Source organism: Marmota monax, unplaced genomic scaffold (genome assembly GCF_021218885.2).
Source record: "Marmota monax isolate L192 unplaced genomic scaffold, Marmota_monax_Labrador192_F-V1.1 WCK01_AAM20220418_F8-fsc00010, whole genome shotgun sequence".
Taxonomy (NCBI): domain Eukaryota; kingdom Metazoa; phylum Chordata; class Mammalia; order Rodentia; family Sciuridae; genus Marmota; species Marmota monax.
In genome coordinates this window covers 27348763-27371665 of record NW_026692321.1, presented here as the reverse complement: position 1 = coordinate 27371665, position 22903 = coordinate 27348763, and the positions used below count along the sequence as shown (strand labels likewise).

General features: G+C 36.6%; 1 protein-coding gene across 3 annotated transcripts in view; it reads left to right on the top strand.

Moving 5' to 3' along the window:
• The window catches only part of Fez2 (fasciculation and elongation protein zeta 2), a 49964-nt gene that overhangs the window by 19201 nt on the left and 7860 nt on the right, over positions 1-22903 (top strand). For 2 of the 3 annotated variants that reach the window (XM_046441634.2, XM_058578459.1), the window contains exons 6-7: positions 11642-11722; positions 13918-13993. In XM_046441634.2, coding sequence (XP_046297590.1) covers positions 11642-11722; positions 13918-13993 — 157 coding nt within the window. The remainder of the gene's footprint in view (positions 1-11641; positions 11723-13917; positions 13994-22903) is intronic. The other variant, XM_046441635.2, reaches the window with a different exon arrangement.

The window sequence follows — 22903 nt, the reverse complement described above, 5'->3', positions numbered from 1 at the left end:
CTTCAGCACCACATAAAAATAAATAAATAATAAATAAATAAATAAAATGAAGTTATAAAAAAATGGACAGACTTAGTCTTTGAAAATCTAGTAATGTCTCTGAATTATAGGACAAATGAGATTGCTTATTCCAAGTCTGTGGTTGAAAAGATAAGAATCAATAGTATTTTCTCTTTGCTGTAATAATCACATTGAACTTTCAAGAGAGTCCTAGTATCTTATACTTACTTCCATCAGAAATGTCTAATCTCTGGGATGGGGTTGTGGCTCAGTGGTAGAGTGCTTGTCTCGCATGTGTGAGACCCTGAGTTTGATCCTCAGCACCACATAAATATAAATAAAATAAAGGTATCGTGTTCATCTACAACTAAAAACAATATTAAAAAAAAAAAAAAAAAGAAATGTCTAATCTGGAACTACATCATGAAAACTTGTGGGATATTACAGAACAGTGACTAGTGGGTACTGGTGAATACAAGAAACTGTTGTAAAAAGAGTCCTGTTTCTCTAATTTATTGCTTTTGGGGATTGGGAAGATAATTGTTTAAAGATGGGGGAGAGGTAAGCTTAGATAATAGTTACTCTTTCTTGTATATGTTTTCTTTCACAGATGCCTTGCTATGCCTTTGTGACTCATTTAGCTCCTATATGACTAATGCCAATTTGTTTCCTTTTTACATGCAAAAGTGCCCTCAGTAATAGTTTTCATTTACTCTTGACCAAAGCTGACTTTAAGGTAAGAAATTTTACTTTTATTTAGACGCCATTGTTAGATCATCCTGAAGTTATTCTAATTATCCTAGATCTAAATTAAGAAAGAACCATTCTGACACACATCTACTTGAATTTGGGACTTCTGTTTTAAAAAATGGATCTGGGCACTGTGGCTCACACCTATGGCCCCAGTGACTTGGAAGGCTGAGGCAGGAGGGTTGCAAGTTCTAGGCCAGCCTCAGGAATTTAGTGAGATCTTGTCTCAAAATAAAAAATAAAAAGGACTGGAGATGTAGCCAAGTGATAAAGCACCCCTGTATTTAATTCCCAGTACCAAAAAATAAATTAAAAAAAAAAACAGGGAGCTTTTCCTCCTTATTTTTAATTTGGAAACCTTTAATGGCACATATGCTAAAATATTCCATTTGAGGATTGGCAAGGCAAATTATTGTTCAAGGGCCAAATCCAACCTTCGTCTTTTTTTTATAAATAAAGTTTTATTGTAACGTAGTCACATCTGTTCATCTGCATGTCATCTGTGACTGCTTTGATGCTGCAAGGACAGAGTTGAATAGTGTGTCCTGCAAAGCCTAAACTAATTACTGTCTGGCCCTTTATGGATAAAACATTTTCAACCCCTGATTTAGATATAATATAAAATTAAAAATTAGAGGAAAAAACGTAAACTCCATTTAAATGAGTTTGTATATATTAAAAGATATATTGTGTCCAAAATTTCTTGTAAGGTACTGCCTTGTTTTATCCTAAGGGTTTGTTCAGTTCTTTTCTGGAAGATCCCAGTGGCAGCAGCAGCCTGAGTTTACTCACAGAAGGCCATATCTTGGCCAGTTCAACTCCAGACCACTTGCTGCAGGCTCCTTGCCTAGCAGTAGCCATTTGTGCTGGGTATGTGTTCAAGTCCTGGTGGCTAGGGGAAGAGAGCTGGAAGGTAGACCATTTGGATCTAGATTGGAGTGAAGCAGAAGGCATAAAAATGTTGGTAGTCCCCTCAGCACTCTGTATTTATACATAATAACAGAAAGTGGTTTTAAAGAGATATAGATGTAGAAAAAGAGCTGGTCTCCCCCTCACCCCTTTTTCTAAACAGTTGGTGCTTGAGAGGATAAAATCTGGCATATACATATACTGGAATATAAATATTAATACATTTTCAACAATAATTTGTTGATGATTCACAGTATTCTTCTGCATTTTTCTTTATTGCAAAAAGCATTTCTTGAAAATTAGTATTAGGGCCATGGAAGGTAGGGTAGAGAAAAACTTGGATGTGTAATGGCTATTATTTTGATAAGTTGAAACTATGAATTTGAATTACTTTAGATGTGGAGCAAATTTATTTTATGAAGGCTAATATTGTCTAGAAAAAATATTTGTCATTGCCAGTTTTTGGTATATTATTATTATCTACTGTTTCTTTTCTGTAGTGTGTTTTAGGATGGAAATTTCATGACCCAGCAGGTAATGTAGTAAAATCAGGAGTCCATTCTTGATATTTGTGTCTTTGAGAAGTCATGTTAATATGACACAGGTTCACAGAAAAGCTATAATAAGCTAGAACATTGAATTCTTTTTATGTAATTGGCTTAAGGTATCCATAATAATAAGCAAAGAATTTATAAAATTACCAAGATTAATTATTTTCCTTTGGTTTGAACATGTTTGGCAATAATTTAAATTCTATATTCATATTAACTTACATCAAGATTTTAAAAAGAGGGCTGGGGATGTGGCTCAAGCTGTAGCACGCTCGCCTGGCATGCGTGCAGCCAGGGTTCGATCCTCAGCACCACATACAAACAAAGATGTTGTGTCCGCCGAAAACTAAAAAATAAATATTAAAAAAAATTCTCTCTCTCTTTCTCTCTCTCTTTAAAAAAAGATTTTAAAAAGATCTTCAGATATAAAATATTAAATTATTTGACACTATTCTACTTAACCCCAGCTTAGAATATCTTTGTGTCATTTCTTCTACTTTGAAAGTGAACTTACAACATTGGATTTTAATATTGAAAACAGTATCAAGTATCTGCTTTGAAATAATTAGTGTTTTTTAATCTTTTTTTTTTTTTTTGAAAAAATATTTTTTGGTAGAAATCACTTTTATAACTGCTTTATAGTCCACATTAAAATTATTTGACTTGAAGCGTCAGAACAAGATGCTGCTTTTGCCTCTTTAGGTGATATCTGTTATCTTAACTATTTGAGTATTTTTATTTTGTAATTTTTGCATTTGATTGTTGTTCTTCATTCTGTATTTTTTATGTTTTATTTCAGTGATTTATAAAAAAATTAAAACTATCATTTAAAACTTTATGATTTGATTTATAAAGAACAATGATGTTATTCTTATTTCACTCTTTTGAACTTTTTGAATATAAGGAATATTAATGGGGTAGATGCGAATAAATCAGAACAGATGGAGAGCATTTCATGATTGCTTTTCCTAACCTTTTTTCTAATACTGAGCTTTGGTATTGAGATTTTTGAAAGCTGCCCTGGCTGGTAAGAGATCTGTGCCAGTTAGTTCACATGAGGCTGAGAGCAGACGTGGTGGCAGAAATAGCCTCAATTTCCTGGCCTCCTTGCTAGTTCTGCTTTTTCCTGTCATGGATCTTGTTTTGGGAAATTAGTTGAGCTGGTTAATATGCCCTGCATAGAATGGGATGATGTATTTAGAATTCTAGAAAAGAAGGAACAAACTACCATCCTGTACCTGGTTCTTGTGCTTTTTCTTTTACAGAGTGTTTTTGGTTCTTTTCCTTTTATTGTTCAGAAAGACCTTGAATTACCTGAAACTGTTACTTTTTTCTGTTTATGCTCTTTGGTTGATTTCTATATTCAGTTGTAGATAGTAATGGGTGTTCTTATTGTTGTCTCCAGTCCCTTAAGCAAGGGCTTTTAATCAGGAATATAGTATTTCTCAGTGGCAATTTTATTTATTTTTGCAGAACTTGATATACTGTTTTTGCTGTTATGGAGAAAAGAGAAAGGTATGGTTGTTTCTCTTTGGGAGTGATACCTAAAATGTTGTTCCAGACTCCTTTTAAGAGAATATAGCACAGGTTTTTTGATATTTGCCAATCTCTTTGCTAAAGTGCTACCCATGGATTATTTCATTTTGTGCTCACAACAGCCCTAGAAAGTAGATGATATTATTGTTGCTGCTGTTATTATTATTATTATTATTATTATTATTATTACAGTTTTATGAATGAGTAAATGAAAACTCAGCTGAGGCTGCAGCTTACAGAAGCAGCACACAGGAGTGAGGAGGTGTGGAGGTATGTAGATGGGTGCAGGGAACCTTGCCAGATTTCCTCTTCTGAGCTACGTAGGCATGTTGTATGTGTGCTTGGAGATTTTGGCCTGTTTCTTTGTCTTTGGGATTTTTATGGTTTTTTAATTTTATATCTTGTTTTATACTTTGTTGCTCCTGGTTTTGTCTGAGAAAATCTTCTAGAGATTGATTTTGAGACTTTAATATATACTCACACCAGTAAAGAGAATGATCATGAAGCAGTTATGAATTTTCTCAGTATAAATAATAATATTCCTGAAGGCAGTGTCAAGTCACCCCTTCCCTGTCCTTGCCATCTTGCCATATTACTGTGGCATTTTGTGGTAGTGAAGACAACAGTGAATTAAATGCTGTGTTGTTTCATCATTTTCCTGCTTATTGAAGGGCTCATGGCAAAAATCCCACTCTGAGAAGGGCATTTTACAGAACTATTATTGTTTCCTTCCTATAGAAATGCATAGTTGGATTACAGGAGAGCTGTAGAATGAGAAGCTTCACCAGCTTTGCACTTTGAATTTGGTCATTTTGGAATTCTCCATATGGTAGATTAGATAGACATACCTAATATTTTAATTAAGTGGTAGCAAATCTTCAATGTCCTTCATTTTACTCAGTATCCATAACCCTGGGATCTTATCGCACTGCTTTGGCCTATCTGTGGTACTTTGACCTTGAGACATGCTTAGCAAAGAAATGATTCCCCTCCCCCACTGCCTCCCTCATCCCTTTTCTCCCCCGATTATAAAATTTTAGGCATAGAGAAAAACCTTCCCTCTGGCCCAGTTAAGCACCATAAGCACCTAATAATACTGCATCTGCTCTCAAGGTTGTAAGTGTAGTGTTTCTAAATGAGGTGACGTTTACTAAAAAGTAAATTTAATCTGCCTCTGAGGTTTTATCATTTTAAAATTCATTTTGCCTTCCAGAAAGGTGTATGATTTTTTTGGAATTTATGGACACTTGTAAAGCCGGACCCATCATGTGCTCTGCAGAGCTCTCTTCCTGGTTCTTCCTACTCCCACTGCCTCTGCCTTTCTATTCCTTCGTCTTTCTCAACTTCTTTGGTCTTCCTTGCTACTCTGGAGCTACTCTTTGCTATCCCAGGGGCTTCATTCTTAGTTGTTCCACGCCAGCAGTACTGTTGTAGCTTACTTTATTGATCTCGTGTTGATTTCCTAGACTAGATTCTTCAGTGGAACTTTTCAAAATTCAGATGTTTGCTCCTTTGACCAATAACTTCATGTCTTGTCATGTCATTGTTCTCTGTTCGCACTTAGATTATTTTCACCTTTGGTTCTTCTTTTTGCCCCCTTCTCTCCTGCAAGAAGTAAGAGGCCTCATGCTGTGGTGCGAAGATCAAAGGCTCTGAGACTCTTGGGCTCTGGAGTTAGGAGACATTACAAATGTCTGTGACAACTTAGCAGTTCTTTACAAATGCTTGCTATGACTCAGGCTGCCTGCACATTGCTGGGATGGGGAGATGGATAAGACCTAGTCTCTCCTCAAAATGTCCTCATGAGAAAATGAAGCCACTGGAGTAGACAGCTCTGCATGTGCCTTCTTGGCTGTGCAGGTCTTCCATTCTGTAGTTCTCATGTGACTTTTTAATTCTGTATTGTAGTGTGTGTGTGTGGCGGGGAGGGGAGGTACGTTGGTTTTCCTTCTTAAAACATAGTGTATCTTTCTGATTGAGGTAATTCCTTGATTTATAGAATTTATAATGTAACATTTAATCATCTCCTTTCCTGTGAGGACACAGGCCTTAGCAGGTTAGTGACTGTGCTTGTGTTACAGTTAGTGATAGAACTAGGAGGGAACCCAGATCTCTGATTTCTTTGCCAGCATTTTTCAGTCAAAGTTGATATTAAAATTTTTTATAATTCCAAATACTTTTGACTCAGGTGTGACTCCTGTTTTCATACAAAAATCTACAATTATTTCACCAGTATTGCTAGTATTTCCAGTAGAGTTTTGCAGTTTAAGTAAAAGACTGTTAAATCAGATGCCTCCTACAAACTGAGGACTGGCTTGTGCTTTTTGGAACATACAAAAGAAGTATCTCATCTGGCCTTATTTCTGTCCTTGAAGATTTTGAGAACTGAGGTGAATTAACTAAAATTTTTGTTTTTTACTTTCTCTATTTTTTCCCCCCAGATTTCATGCCAGGTAGCTTCCATTGAAAATATCTTTATTGGCTGGCCACAGTGACATGTGCCTGTTGTCCCAGCTACTTAGGAGGCTGAGGCAGGAGGATCACTTGAACCACCCTCTGCCCCCCAATATATCTACAGTCTTTTCTTTGTTTACTACTATTAGACAAACATTTTTTGATCCCCAGTTATATTCCAGGCATAGATGTTAAGGATTCAGAGTAAGTTACACATCTCCAGGGCTGTGATGTTATCTATAAGGATGACAAACCATCTAGCATATTTTAATGTGGTGATTCTCAACATGGCCATCAGTCAGTGTTTGAAAACATTTATCATTATCACAGCTGAGTGAGGTGGGGAAGTTGGGGACAGTGGCACTGATACCTTGGTGAGTAGAGGCCAGACATACTGGTGGACATTCTGCAACTCACAGATCTGCCCCTACCACAAAGAACTATTCTAGTTCAAGGTGTCAGTAGTATCAAAGTTGAAAAACCAAGTGTAGTGTGAAAATTGCTGTACTCCAAACTGCTACTAGTTTTTAGTGTTTTCTGTATCTGGCACTATTCTGTGGCAGAGGTGTGCATGTATCACTCTGTCATCACTTGTTTTAGGGGTCTGGAGTCGCTGAGTTGAATCTCAAGAACAGGTGTAACAAGGAGGGGACACGCAGAAAGAGAACATAGGGAGTGGTGTGTGTAGCCACCTGGAAGTGCCAGTTAGGGACATCTGGGGGACTACATGTCATTGATAATGACTGGAGCTAGAAGTAGGGAAGAAATCTGGAAGATGAGGGAGGAGGTGACTCATGAAAATGCTATAGAAGTTGAAAACTGGAAGCCAGCATATAGATGGTTTGTGTGGCATTTCTAAGACATTAGCCTTTACTAAAGACTAGAGGAAACAAAAAAGGGGTTTTAAGTAGGGTAGTTTCATGTTGAGATCTGTCTTTTGGCAGTGGGACTTAAGAAGTTTCAGGGAGAACTAGTTGGAAGGACTCAGCTAGAGATAAGGAGTTGATTACGAGACTGTTGTGATCATTCAGGTAAGAATTGACCAAAGAATTGACAGTAGGGATGGAAAAATGGTAGATTTTCCAAGGTAATGATGAGTTTGAATGGTTGGTTGGGACACCAGGGGAAGGGGAAATTAGGGACGTGATTAACCATTGACTTGGGTAAGCATAGGTAAAACATGGGAGAACATGGTGTCGACAGTGCTGGATATCTCACAGAGAGATCTGAAGTATCTGGCCCCCTTCTCCCAGGAAGGTGCGTAGGTTTGCTCAACAGTGATTGCATTTAGCCTCAAGTCCAGTATCTTTGGGAGTTGTCCTCCTTTCCATCAGCTCTGGGTAAAGCCCCTGTGATCCAAAGGTTAAGCTGTCCATTCCAGCACACCCTGCAAACAAAGCAGGGGAGAGGAGAGGGTTGTGCAGTAGAAACCCATTGGCAGAAGCATGGCATGGACTCACTGAGTAGTTACCTTTATAGCCTGCTGGATAAGAGCAGCAAGACTCCTGTGGACAGGCAGCAGAGTGAGCTCTGTGGCAGGCCAGTTTGGCTGCTTTTGGTTATCCGAGAGGATCTCCTTTGTCCATTGTTTGCTGTGTCTCATCTGGGATGGTGTCACCTCCTCAGAGAGCTTTTCTCTAACTTCCTTCCAAAAATGTCATTGCTGTACATTTTTGTCAATCTTATTAAGTAAGACTTCCTGGTATAAAGTATTCATCCAGTTTTTAATTGCACTCTTTGAGGTATTGCCAGGGCACGTGTTATTTGCAGTCATCTAGTTCATTTATTTGTTTTACTTTCTTTACCTCCAATACATAGGAATATTAGGTCAGCGGGGCCTTAGCTGGTATGTTCACTTTGCATCCCTATTACCTGGAATAGTATTTCACTCAGTATATTGAAAGAATGAGTAAATGAGTAAGAGAGGTATAGGATGCTGAAGGACAAACAGGTTCTTTTTTGTTATGGGAGAGGAGGATGAATTCAGTTTTGGACATAAATTTTAGAAATACAGGAATATAGACATATCCAGTGGGCCATTAAACATTTAGTAAATACAAATTTAACATATAATAGGTACAGATGTCCAATTGGATGTCGAACATGCAAATCAAAAGCTCAGGGGGAAGGACAGTAAAGATTGTGAATATTTACTGAGCCCTTACCACATACCAGTCCTGTTCTAAGCACTTTGCTAGTCTTAGGAAAATGGAGCTGTGGATTAATGGAGGCACACTGAAACTATTGAATGTTAGTGTGTACGAGAGAAAAAAATAGGGAAGAATCCTGGGGAACTCTGACGTGTAAGATATGAGTAATAAGAAAAGCATCCCTGAGAAGCAGCAGCTAGAGGGCCAGGGCAGGGAGAAATCCGGGAGAGTATGTTATTGAGCATCCAGGGAGAAAGAAGGTCAGGGAGCGGGCATTCCTGATGTCTTAGAGAGGTCTCAAGTGGACTTGAGTGTCAAAGAAATGACAATGGGAAGAGCTGTTTCAGGAAACTCTGGGGAGAGGAAGTAGGTTGAGGATTTGAGAATTTAAAGTTGCCATTGGGAAAGAGCCAGTAGAGAGAGAGAATTTTAGAATGCAGTAAAGGGAGAAAATTGTTACTGCATGGTTTCTGGGGAGTCAGGAACTCATGGCAACTGGAGCATTGGAATGTTTCCAGCCATATCTGTTAGTTGTCCTCCTCACCCCCCTCAGAAACTTCTAATTTTCTTGTTCTGTAATTCTCCCAGTGGAACAAGAAGCAGTTGAACTTTGCTGGCTGCCCTGATTCATCTGGTGGCTGGTGACAGGTCAGGAGCCCATGGGCCTGGTTGGCTGCAGCTGCTGACTTGGCACCATCGGTGGAGCTGCTGAGAGGCCGTGCCTTGCACTTTCTTCACCAGCATCAGTTGGTAGTTTTGTATTTTTCAAGGTTGCCATGGTCTCCCATAAATATATTTCCACTTATTTCTACTCAGCCTCAAGTTCTCGTTGCATGAAAGACACCTTTCATAAGTAGCCGGGTTTCTAGTAGTTGAAATGGTTCAACAGTGTCCGCAATTGAGTATTTAATGAGGAAAACCTAAATCACATATGCGTCTTATGAATTTAAACAGTTAGGTGTCTGAATGGTAAAGTAAATTACCATTTTTGCAGTGTGCTGTCCAAATATAAAGTGTACCTTAGTTTCTTAATGTGAATTCTAAAATTTTTCACTTTGGTGGAGATTGTCTGAATTTGTGTATAGCTTTTAACATGCCCATAAATATTGGAACCAGGTAATATAGACTAAAATTAAGTATTTTTCTGTTTGTTGCTTTTCAAAGGAAATATATTTGATGAAAGCATTTTTTAAAAAAAGTACTGACTTGTTTATTTTTTTTATTTTATTTTTTTTAAAGAGAGAGTGAGAATTTTTTTAATATTTATTATTTTTTAGTTATCGGTGGACACAACATCTTTGTTTGTATGTGGTGCTGGGGATAGAACCTGGGCCGCATGCATGCCAGGCGAGCGCACTACCGCTTGAGCCACATCCCCAGCCCCTGACTTGTTTATTTGAAAATAGTTTCCTAAATTTTTATAGCAGACTAGAGAGACTATGATGTTAATTCTTTGGATAATTTGTTTTAAAAAGTGTGAACAAATTATATAATAGCATTTGGAAAATCTACAAAAATAGTTATCTATATTTTTGTTTTGTTTTGTGTAAAACTAGCTCTTTCCATCAAAAGTGAAGAGTGGTCAAAGTATCTTGACCAGACATTTGATTCTTGCTAAAACAAAACTGGTGCGCAGATTCAGACCTGGGAAGGACTGGGTAGGGAGAAGGATGGTGAAGGAAGAGAAATGAAGTATATGAGCTCTTACAAGTTGGGCAAGTGTGGCTCACAGATTTCCAGCAATACCACTGAGTCATGTGAATGACACAGAGGTGTACAGCAAGCACTCAGTCTTTTGGCATTTATTAGCTTTTTGCTGTTAGGACTTATTTAAACTCTTAAAATTTATTGAGGACCCCAGAAAGCTCAGCTTATATGTGTTATATTTTTCAATACTTACTGTATTAGAAATTATAATTAAAAATTTTTAAAAATATTAGTTAAGGATACCAACAATAAATTATTATATAAATAGCATATTTTAATTAAGATTACTATTTAAAAAAATAGTGAGAAAAATGTCATTCCTGTATATTTTTGTCAATCTTATTAATGTCTGGCTTGATTAAAGGCAACTAGATTCTAAATCTGCTTCTGCATTCAATCTGTCATTTGGAATATTTCACTCTAAATCATGAGAGATAAAGAGTGATAAAGATCAGTTTTATTTTGGTAGTATTAAGAAAATAATTTTGAGTTCATGAACTCTTTAGAGAATTTCAGGGGCTGCGTGGGATGTCCCTGGACCACACTTGGAAAACCCCTGGAACTATATATTTGTTGAGGATAGAGAGACTACCTTGGTTTCCTTCTACTCCTTGGGGCTTGGTGAAATAGTCTTTATGTTGACTCCTTAAATGTGTTTACTGGTTCGACTTCCCCTTATAAAATTCCAGGGAAAGGAGTCATGGGTGAATCAGGCCACAGCTTCCTTTCATGGTGCCTTTCCCCTCCGTTAGTCATGCTGCAAGAATCCATCTAAGGTCTTTGACTCAGCTGCCATTGAGGTGCCACTGGACTCTTTTCACTGAGCCTTTTGACATTGTAGACTGGTTACAAATCAAGATAAGTAGTTTAGGAAAAAAAATATTCCCTTTTCAGTCCAGTGAATTCTAGGAAGTCTTGGCAGTTGCTGGGAGAAAGAAACTAGAACTGTTTCCTAGAAACGGAGTGGAAAGTCTCCGCAGAAATTTTTTGGGGCCCAGCTAGCAAATGGATCCACTCTGCTCCCCAGGAAGCATGTGCCATCTTCCAATTCACATTTTCTTCATGAAGGCAATGACAGGTGCCTACAGAGTGAGTGGGAAGCAATAATCAACTTTCCAAAGTAGCAGCATTTTCATTTGCCAAATGTTAGGTTAGTGTTCTCCAAACTGATGGTGGAAATATACAAACTTAAGCTGAAAATATGCATACTCTTAATATTAAGTTTTTAGACTTTTGATAAAATGTAGGTAAACAATATCAAAAGGTATCTTCAAATTACATGGCAAATTGTGTGTCAAGCAAATATGACAATGTTTGCATTGGACAAATGTATTTATTGGCTATTTCAGGAAAAATCTTCATAATATAGTAGCATAAAAACAGTTGCTTCTGGGTTGGACCTACAAAGCAATGGAAGCAAAAACGTTTTAAAGACAGCATGATTTTGTCTGCTTTATCTGAATGAGTAGTGGCATTTTCTAACTGCTTGCCTCTTGGTCACATAAATCATCATGGTACATTACTAATAGTCTCTGAACTTCTTTCTCTGTCCTTTTCTTCCTGGCCTTATATTGCCGCCTTTAGCGCTTCAGCATGGAAGGGATCTCAAATGTCATTCAGAATGGCTTCCGCCACACCTTTGGAAATTCAGGTGGAGAGAAACAGGTGCTTGGTTATCCTTATTTTCCTCATTCTCTGCTTTTTCATTTTTTTGTGTAAGTGAAGATCATGAAAGCTGGCAGTTTTACTAATTTACTAAGACCATTGCTTAAAAGAGAGAAATGAAAGTTCATTATATGTACATTCTTGATAATGAACAGAATTTCCCTTGAGGGAAAAAGCACTTTCCAAATTAAAAATAGACCAAGTGCATTCAGAAAACATGCATCAGAGCTCCATTTCTCACTTCTGTCTCTAAACAAATAGATATTAATGTATTGACATAATGAATTGCATGTGTAGAAAACCCTGACTCTGAATATAACAAAACTAGAATATGCTGCACTAATTCAAAATATTTAAGAAACAAGATCTTATTTTGGTGGGGAAATGAGCCAGATGTTGGTATCTTTGAGGCTAGAGTTTTAGGGCGGGGGGAAGTGTAGAAAGCATATTTTACCTCTTAAATAAAATGTATGTGTTTTTAAGGTGTTATATAGTCAGCCAATTCACTTGTTGGTCGTGAGGCATTCGACATTATTTATACAGAATTACACATTGTATGACTATACAGTCAAATGTGTAGCAATTTGCTTTTTATTCACATTATATTTGATTGAAAGGACCATCACAAACATGAGAAATAGTTTATATTAATGAGTGTGCTTAAAATTATCTTTTACCATTTGAAATTTTCACTTCAAAAGAACTTTTTAAAATTAGCTCTTGAGCAAAGGTTAAGAAGGTAGGCAGAATGTGGCTTGTAGGCAATTTCTTCAAAGAATCAAATTGCCTAGAGTTTTCACCAAAGGTTCCTGCGGGTTACTCAAGATGCAAGCTAATCCATATTAAAGAGGGCAGGTTCACACGGACATTTGCAGCTCATAAAGAGAAGGGACAGTTGGATTTTTATTTTTATTCTGATGCTTCCCACTTCCTGAAGCTTACAAAATGGAGAAATAGCTTCCAGACCAACCCGATACATGGGAGTGGGGCAAGAGGCCTGGAAACATAGCCAGCCGACAACCGAGGCACAGGTTCCCCAGGCTTCTCCAAGATGCTTGACACATGTATTGCCAGTGAAGCCCTAGGAAGGCGAATTTCTGGCCTTTTGTGTGTTCTTTACAAAGACACATATTTGCTTATTTAGGTGGGCCTCACCTTGGAGAAGTCTGTTCAGGAAATGTGGAATACTAAGTTTCTTAATGACTAAACAATTCATTTTTACTACGTTTCTGGACCTCAGGGTCTAGTCATTGTTAATCGAATTTTTGATCTTATTTTTCAGTTTTATCATTCAGTAAGGATTAGGAGTAGAGCTGAGATTTAGGGCATGAGGCTAACTAATGGATGGGGCTGAAGAGATTCCAAGTATACACCTCTAGCTTTCTACATTAGCTTATGCAAATGGCACTGAACCATATATACATGTGGTGGGGTGGTCATAATAGGAGAATCTGGACAGTCATATTCAGATTATGCTCTCAGTGGATATAGTTTTAGAATATAACTTGATACTTGTAAATTTTTCAGGTAGTGAACTAAGCACTTTGTCTCAATTTCAGACATTAATTTTTATTATTCATTTCCCCGCTTAGACCAGTCTCTCCTTTTGCTTTTCTCATCACCTTTAATGTCTAAAAATATTTATAATTACTTACACAATAATTTAGTAATAATACGCTTCAGAAATTCTGTGGGTGTGTCTTTGGTAGATTCTGGAAGGAAGAAGCTAGTTGTTTTTTAAGTTGACATGTTATTCATGTTAACTATTTTGTTCAGCAAGAATAAGAATGATCTGAAACAGAATTATTTAGCTGTTGAAAATTATTTTTCTGTGCAGAGTTGTTAAAACTATGTTTTCCTTTACTATTTTAAAATGTGTTGAAAAACATGCAGGAAGAATGTTAGATAATACTTCATTTTAAATATTAACAAACTGAGTGAATCATCCTCAGACCTAGTTCTGTGAAATTTTCAATAACTGAAATGCAAAAAACTGGTTATTTTTGTTAACATGGACTTGTAGGAAGCAGAGGTAGGCAAATACATGAGCTCCAGCTGAAAGATAATGTGTGTGTTGAGCTTATGTTTTGTTTTGTGTTGCAAAATAGATGTTAACTGTGTCATTTTTTTTTTTTTTTTGCAGGCAAGTTAATTCAGATTTATGATGCTTTTTTTTTTCTTTTTTGACTTGGCAGTATTTGACAACAGTCATTCCCTATGAGAAAAACAATGGACCACCATCTGTTGAAGATCTTCAAATATTAACAAAAAGTGAGCAAAGACAAAATTAAACTGTTACCTGATTTACTTTGCTGATTCTTAAATCCTTGGTCTTAGTTGCTTGGTTTTGTTATTGTTTGTTTTGTCAGGATAAGATAATGATGGATGTCATTATTTATTGTTATAAAAGTGAAACTAAAAGCAGCAGCAACACAAACCAACACCAGTGCTAGTGTCCATTTGTAATTCTTTTGTTTTTCTTACTTGAATACGTATGAGCTACATGTTTTGGGAAAAATGTAACTTGACTCTCCATCACCTCTTCAATAAGAATATAAACATTTATGTGGATCTTATGCAACTTTATTAGTAACTGGATAGGAGAGATTTATAGTGAACAGTGTCCTTTCTTATGAGTGTAGAACCCAAGGTGGTAGTTACAATTAGAACATAAATTGATAGTGATGTTTTCATGACATGCATTCACACAGCAAACATTTGATAAAGGCCTGCTCTGTACCAGGCCATTTTCTTAGCACTTGGGATACTTTAGTGAATAAAGCAAGCAAAGATATTCTACCTTTGAGGGGCTGGCATTTTAAAATAACTTGTAATGCTTACATATATTTATCTTATGATAGTCATAAAGGAGCCAGGAATTCTGGTTCTGTCCCTGTTATTTTCTGGGATATCTGGAAGTCACTTCATTCTCATTGAAAAACTAGCAGAAAAATATTTCCTCCACTTATCTCATGATAAGGAAATTATGGGTGATTTGGGGTAAGTCACAATCAATTTGTCCTATTTTATTTGCCCTTAAAATGAAGGGATTAAATTTACTAATCAGTTAGGTTCTAATAGTAGATATTTATGATAATTGCTAGTTAGGAAGAAGCCAAATTAAAGAGCATGACATGGGTATATATTCATGAAGATATTTATTTTGGAAATTCAGGACATGGAGGCACAGGCAAGGGACGACTAGAGGAAGAGTGGGTATGGTACCCTGTTTACTCCTTGCTTGCCTGAATAAAATCTGAAGATTTTATTCTTTTCCTTTGCTGAACAATACTTTAATTTTTTTTTTTTTTTGTATTTAGATATGGGTAAATCAAGCCATGCTAGTCAGTCCAGGATAAAGAACCAAAGGATTAATCGAGTGGCCAGACCTATAATTTTCAGGAACGGCTTGCAAATTTATGAGTGTCTGAGATCACACAGGGGATGGTTAATTAACGGGTCAGTTCTCTTGATTCATAGGCAACTCTACATTTAATGAGGCTGGCTTTTGTATGTGATTTTATATAGAAGTTAAAAAAATTCTAAAACATGATTAGAAGTGGAAATGCTGAACATAATATTACTCTAAAGAAGGGAACATGGATACTGCTCACAAGCCTGAGAGGCCCCAGCGTCTCAGATTAGGAATCAGCCAAAGTCATTGCAATTCTGTCATCAAAATGTCCTGAGTCTAATTGACGTCTTCATAGATTGACAGAGTTTTAGGACATCTGTGGGTGAGAGAATGAAGGCCAACTTGAGACAGTTATGGTGACAGTATTGTGAAGGCAACGGATGGAAGGATGACCTTCACTTTGAAAGTGAAAAAAGTGGTTATCTCATCATGACTTTGGGGAGGACCAAAGCCTCTGCTGTTACCACATGTACGTATTAGTCAAGAGAAAATCTCTGGAAGCAATCACAGTGTGGATATATAACCTTCCTCATAAAAGCTGTTAGAAGGGGATCACAGGTGCAGTAAAAATAGCATTAGAATCACAATTGTTTAGTGGTGTTCATTATGGTTAATACCTGGTATTATATGTCCTTTATATCTGCATGAGTAATTAATCCTCATGTGAGCCTTTGAGATAGGTTTAATTATTCTCATTTTACAGATGAGGAGCTTGGTGGACAGAATGGCTAAGTAACTTGCTCAAAGTCACATAATTAAGGAAGTGGTAGGAGAAAGAATGACAGTTAAACTATATTGTCTTGTCATAGAACTAGGGAAAAATAGTAAGGTATTTTCACCAGGATATTCTGGAGAAAGTCTGAATTGCTAGTTACTGTTAGAGTATAATATTTGTGAGTTTTTCTCTACCTGGATTTTCGAATTTAAAAAACAAAAAGGCGAGTGGTTATTTTTTCTATTTTGGTCTTTACTAAGACGATAAAATTGTTAGGCTTGGGACATTGCTCAGTGTAGAGTGTTTGTCTGGCATGCACCAGGCTCTGAGTTTAATGCCTAGCACTTGAGGGGCACGAAAAAGCCAAAGGTTCCCTTTGAAATGAGGCTGCTTCCCATAGGTTTCTCCTCACCAGAGAAGGAGTGGGTAGTAAGGTAGTAAGAAGGCGCAGCCAGTGGGTGCTGCTTCATGGAAATCTGTGCTGCTTTTCATCTTTTGTTTTCCTAGCACAGAAACCATCTTTATGGAGGATTTTGTTAATAATCAATATTCATCCATAACTTGAGCAAATAAATCACATATTACAGTGGAAAATAAATTTTTATCCATTTTTATGCATACAGTTGTACATAACTTTGGGTACATAATATTCATACATGTACACAATGTAACCATATAATTTGGCTGGTATCACTCCTTGGTATTTCTACTTTCTTGCCCCTCCTCCCTTTACTTTGTCCCTTCCTTCTAGTCTACTGATCTCCCTTCAATATTCATGAGATCCCTCCTAGGCTGTCTTTTCCTTTTTTCTCTTTAGCTTCCAGATTTGAGAGACTTTCTGAGTTTGGCTTATTTCACTTAACATAATGTTCCCAAGTTCCATCATTTTCCTGCAAATGACATAATTTCATTCTTATTTATGGCTGAACTCCATTGCGTACCAGACCTTAAATTATACCAGAGAGCTATAGAAAAAGCAGCATGGCATTGGTACCAAACAGAAATGAAGACCAATGGAACAGAATAGAAGACACAGAGAAAACCCATAAAATTACAGTTATCTTGTACTAGACAAAGTTCCTGTAAACATATATTGGAGAAAAAGATAGCTTCATCAACAAATTATGCTGGGAAAACTGGAAATCCACATGTAGCAGAATGAAATTGAACCCTTATCTCACTCTGCACAAAATTCAACTCAAAGTGGATCAAGGTTGTAGGCATTAGACCAGAGATCCTGTGCCTACGAGAAGAAAATGTAGGCCAAAATTTCCATCAGGTTAGGAACTGAATTCCTCAACAAGACTCCTAAAGGGCAAGAAGTAAAATCAAGAATCAACAAATGGGATGGTATCAAATGAAAAAGCTTCTTCATAACAAAGGAATTAATAAAGAATGTGAAAAAAGAGCTTAAGGATGGGACAAAATCTTTGCCACCTGCACCCTAGATAAAGCATTAATCTCCAAGATATATAAAGAACTCAAGAAACTTAACACCAAAAAATCAAATAACCCAATCAATAGAATGGGCAAAGGAACTGAACAGGCACTTCACAGAAGAAATACAAATGGCCAAAAAATATATGAAAAAATGTTCAACATCTCTAGCAGTTAGAGAAATGAAAATTAAAACTACACTGAGATTTAATTTCATTTTAATCAGAATGGCAGTTATCAAGAGTACAAGTAACAATAAATGTTGGTAAGAATGTGGGGAAAAAGGTACACTCATATACATTGATGGTGGGACTGCAAATTGGTACACCTGTTCTGGAAAACAGTGTAGGGATTCTTCAGAAAATGTGGAATGGAACCATCATTTGACTCAGTTATCCCATTTCTCAGTATGTACCCAAAGGACTTAGCCTACTACAGTGACACAGCCACATTAATGTTCATAGCAGCTTAATTCACAATAGCTAAGCTATGGAACTGACCTAAGTGCCCTTCAACTGATGAATGGATAAAGAAAATGTGACATTATTTAAGGCTGAGTAATGTAAAATTCCATATATATATTCCAATATATATATTATTATTCCATATACATTCCATATATATATTCCATATATATATATGATACTTTGCCTCACCTTGAGCCTCAAGGAATGGAGCCAGTATATATATATATATATACACACACACACACACACACACACATATATATACACACATATATATACATACATATATATATATAGAATATTACTCAGCCTTAAAATGCAATGAAATTATGCCATTTTCAGCTAGATGGATAGACCTGGAGACTGTCAGACTGTCATGTTAACAGAAATAAGACAGTCCCCCCCAAAAAAGTCAAATGTTCTTTCTAATATTCGGATGCTAATCTTACAACAAGAATGTGGGGAGGGAAGAATAGAAGTTCGGTAGATTAGACAAAGGGGAATAAAGGGAAGAGAGGGGGGATAGGAATAGGAAAAATAGTAGAGTGAATTGGACATAAGTTTCCTATGTTCATATATGAATTACACTATCAGTAAAACTCCACATCATGTACAACCAAAGAATGGGATCCTAATTAGAATAAGTTATGCTCCACCTACGTATAATATGTCAAAATACACTCTCCTGTCATGTATATTTAAGAAGAACAAATTTTAAAAAGTGAAAAAAACCCTCCATTGTGTATATGGACCATACTTTCTTTATCCATTCAGTCATTGATGAATAGCTAGGCTGGTTCCATAGTTTTGCTATTGCAAATTGTGTTGCTATAAACATAGGTATGCCTATGTTCCATTCCTAGACTTTTGAGGAACCTCCATACTGATTTTCATAGTGGTTGTACTAATTTACAATCTCCCAGTGTGAAAGCGCTTCTTTTTCTTTACATCTTCTCCAACATTTCTTGTTTGTATTCTTGATGGCTGTCTTTCTATCTGGAGTAAGATGAAACTGCAGTGTAGTTTTGATATGATTTCCTGAATTGCTAACGGTGTTGAACATTTTTTCATATATTTGTTTGCCTTCTGCCACAGTCCGGCTGCAGCAAAATAACCGGGGGGTGACGAACAACTTGTGTACGTTGATACAGCAGGAGTAGGAGCCATTTACTGTAGGACAACACAGGTATTTATACATTCCACACAGCTTATCCTAATTAACATAAACTACATATAGCAGTCAACCAATAAGAAATCTCCACACTTAATGGCTCGCTGGCGTTACTTCACAAACCACTCCCTCTGGCAAAATGCCAGGCGCCATCCTGACTTGTTTACAGACTCTAACATTTGTTGGCTGTTTGACTACTTGTTTGGAGAAGGGTCTGTTTAGTCCTTTTATTAATTGGATTATCTGGGGTTTTTGATAGTAAGTATTTTGAGTTATTTATATATTCTGGATATTAATCCTCCATCAGAAAAGTAGTGTTATGGTTTAGATGTGAGGTGTCCCACAAAAGTTCATGTGTGAGACAGTGCAAGAGAGAGGTAAAATGGCTGGATTAATAAAAACCTAATCAGTTTATTGATCCACTGATAGGGATTAACTGGATGGTAATTGTAGGCAGGTAGGATGTGGCTGGAAGAGGTGGATCATTGGGGTCATTCCTTTTGGGTATGTATTTTGTCTGTAGTGAGGACAGACTTTCTCTGTTTCCTGGTATCCTTTCCCAGCTGCTTTCCTCTGCCACACTCTTCCACCATGATATTCTGCCTCATCTTGAGCCTCAAGGAATGGAGCCAGCTGTCTGTGGACTGAAACCTCTGAAACTATGAGCCCCCAAATAAACTTTTGCTTCTGTAGATCTTGTCATATCTTTTGATCATAGCAGTAAAAAAGCTGACTAAAACAAGTAGCTAGCAATGATTTTCTCCCAATCTGTAGGTTCTTTCTTTACATTCTTAATTGTTTCCTTTGCTGTGCAGAATCTTGTTCATTTGATGTCATCCCATTTATTAACTTGCAGTATTATCTCCTGAGCTTTAGGGGCCCTACAGAGAAGGTTGTTTCCTGTGCTTATATGTTGGAGTTTTGACCCGACCTTCATTTTCTTCTTAGAGTTGGCATAGTTTCTTGTCTAATTCCTAGGTCTTTAATGCATTTTGAGTTGACTTTTGTACAGAGTGAGAGATAGGATCTAATATCATTCTTCTGCATATGGATAACCAGTTTTCCCATCTGTTTGTTAGAAAGGCTGTTTTTTTTCTCCGATGTATATTTTTGGCGTGTTTGTCTGTTCTCACGACTAAAAGGCTCAGGGGTCACTCCAGTTGAACTGGGCTAACTGGGCTGCGCAAAATAACCACAGAAGAGACACAAATACCTTTTTCTTTGGGGTTGCTGTGACGGCTCCTCTGACCTTAAGGGTCTGCAGAAAGAGAGAGAGCGAGAGCATGTGCTGACCCCTTTTATTGAGGAGAAGGTATTCAAATGAGGCAAGGGGTCAGGTTTCAGGGGGCTGAGTATCTTCATGATGTCCACTGTCACCAGATTGACTGACACCTGGGTAGGCCACATCCAAGGGCACAGTAAGAGAAGGGGACACACACAAGGCACTTCCATGGAAGATTCTATCCTAATCAGGGCAAGGGATTTTATTACAAAGGTGAGCATAGCTTCACCCATGGGGCTGTAGCAAGACACACCCATGCACAAGACACTGACCCTCAAACCCAAGAAGAGTGGGGAAAGCTCTGCCACATTTCTGTAACTGAGCGCTTCAGCACCCAGCTGGGGAGTATGACTCAGTCACGTGCAAGGTTGGTCTCCCACATTTGTCAAAGATCAGATGAGTGTATCTGTGTGGGTTTGACTCTGTGTCTTCCATTCTGTACCATTGGTCTGTGTGTCTCTGTTTATGTCAGTACCATGAAGTTTTTATTTCTATAGCTCTGTAATTTGAATTTAGGTGTTGTGATACCTCCAGCATTTTTTTTTTTCATAAAATTGCTTTGGCTATTTTGGGTGTTTTATTTTTCTAAATTAATTTTAGGACTGTTTTTTCTAGTTCTATGAATAATGTCATTACTATTTTGATGGCAATTTCAATGAATCTACATATTGCTTTTGGTAATATGGCTATTTTAAAAATTCTGCCTATCCATGAACATGGGAGTTCTTTTCATCTTCTCATGACTGTTTCAGTTTCTCTCTTCAGTGTTCTGTAGTTTTCACTGTAGAGTCTTTCACCTCTTTGGTTAGATTTTTTTCTTCAGTGTGTGTGTGTGTGTGTGTGTGTGTGTGTGTGTGTGTAGTGTATATGATTTCTTCATTTCCTATTTTTAGCTCTTTTTGTCTAATTGCTCTGCCTAGAATTTCTAATACTATATTGAATAGGATTTGTGAGAATGGATATCCTTGTCTTGTTCGGGATTTTAAAGGCTATGCTTTCAGTTTTCCCTATTCCCTAAGATATTGGCTTTGAGTTTGCCTTTATGATGTAAGGTAGGTTCCTTCTGTGGCTGGCTTCTTCAATGTTTTTTAATCATAAATTGGTGCTTAATTTTGTGAAAATTGTCTGCATCTATTGAGATGACTGTGATTTTTGTTCTTGATTCTATTTATGTGAAGAATTAACATTTATTGATTCGTATGTGTCAAGAGTTTCTTTGCATTGTGGGATAAAACCAGGTTGGTCATGATGTACAATCTTAAAGTTGTTGAATATAATTTGCTAGTAATTTATTAAGGATTTTTTGCATGTAAGTTCATCAGAGATATTGGTGTGTAGTTTTCTTTTCTTGATGTGTCTTTATCTTATTTACATATGAGTCATTTGGAATGATTTGGAAGTATTCCATTTCTTTCTCTTTCATGGAATAATTTGAGGAGCTGCATTAGTTCTTTAAAGGTCTGGTGGAATTCAGCTGAGAATCCATCTCGTTCTGAGCTTTTTTTTGGTTGGAAGGCTTTTAAGTATTGCTTCTATCTCATTGCTAATTATTATTCTGTTTAGGTTTTCTATGTTCTCTTGATTCAATTTTGGTAGGTTGTTTGTGTCTAGAAATGAATCCATTTCTTTTTAGTCTTCCAATTTTTTCAATGTAAGTTTTCAAAACAGTCCCCAAGGATCCTCTGGATTTCTGTGATTTTTGTGGTGATTTCTCAATTTTCATTTCTAGTTTTATTAATTTGGGTCAGCTTTCTATTTTTTTTTTTGGTTGGTTTGCCTGGGGGCTTATCAATCTTTGTTTACCATTTCAAAGAACCAGCTCTGTTTCATTGATCCTTTGTACTTTTTTTTTTTTTTTTAATTCTCAATTTCATTGATTTTGGCTCTGATCTTAATTATTTCCTTCTACTGATTTTGAAATTGATTTGTTCTTGTTTTTTCCAGGGCATTGAGATGTATCATTAATGAGGTTATTTGGATATTTCTGATTTTCTTATATAAGCACTCATAGCTGTAAACTTTCTTCTTAGAACAGTTTTCATAGTGCCTCATTGGTTCTGGTAAGTTGTATCACTATTTTTGTTTGATTCTAATATTTAAAAAATTTCCTCACCTGACTTCTTGTATTACCCATTTGTCATTCAAAAGTGTATTATTCAATTTCCATATGTTCGTATAGTTTCTGTAGGCTTTTTTGGCATTAATTTTAAATTGCATTTCATTATGATCAGATAAGATGCTACAATTATATCAATTCTTTTTTGTACTTTCTAAGAGTTGCTTTGTGGCCTAAAATATGGCTGTTTTGGAGAAAGTTCCATGAACAGCTAGAAAGAAAGTGTATTTGGCTATTGTTGGATAAAATATTCTATAGTTGTCTGTTAAGTCCATTTGATTTATATTATGTTTCAGGTCTGAAGAGTGTTTATGTCTGGATGTTTATGTCTGGACTATTTTGATGGCAGTTTCAATGAATCTACATATTGCTTTTGGTAATATGGCCATTTTAAAAATATTAATTCTGCCTATCCATGAACATGGGAGTTCTTTTCATCTTCTCATGACTTTTTCAGTTTCTCTCTTCAGTGTTCTGTAGTTTTCACTGTAGAGTCTTTCACCTCTTTGGTTAGATTTTTTTCTTCAGTGTGTGTGTGTGTGTGTGTGTGTGTGTGTAGTGTATATGATTTCTTCATT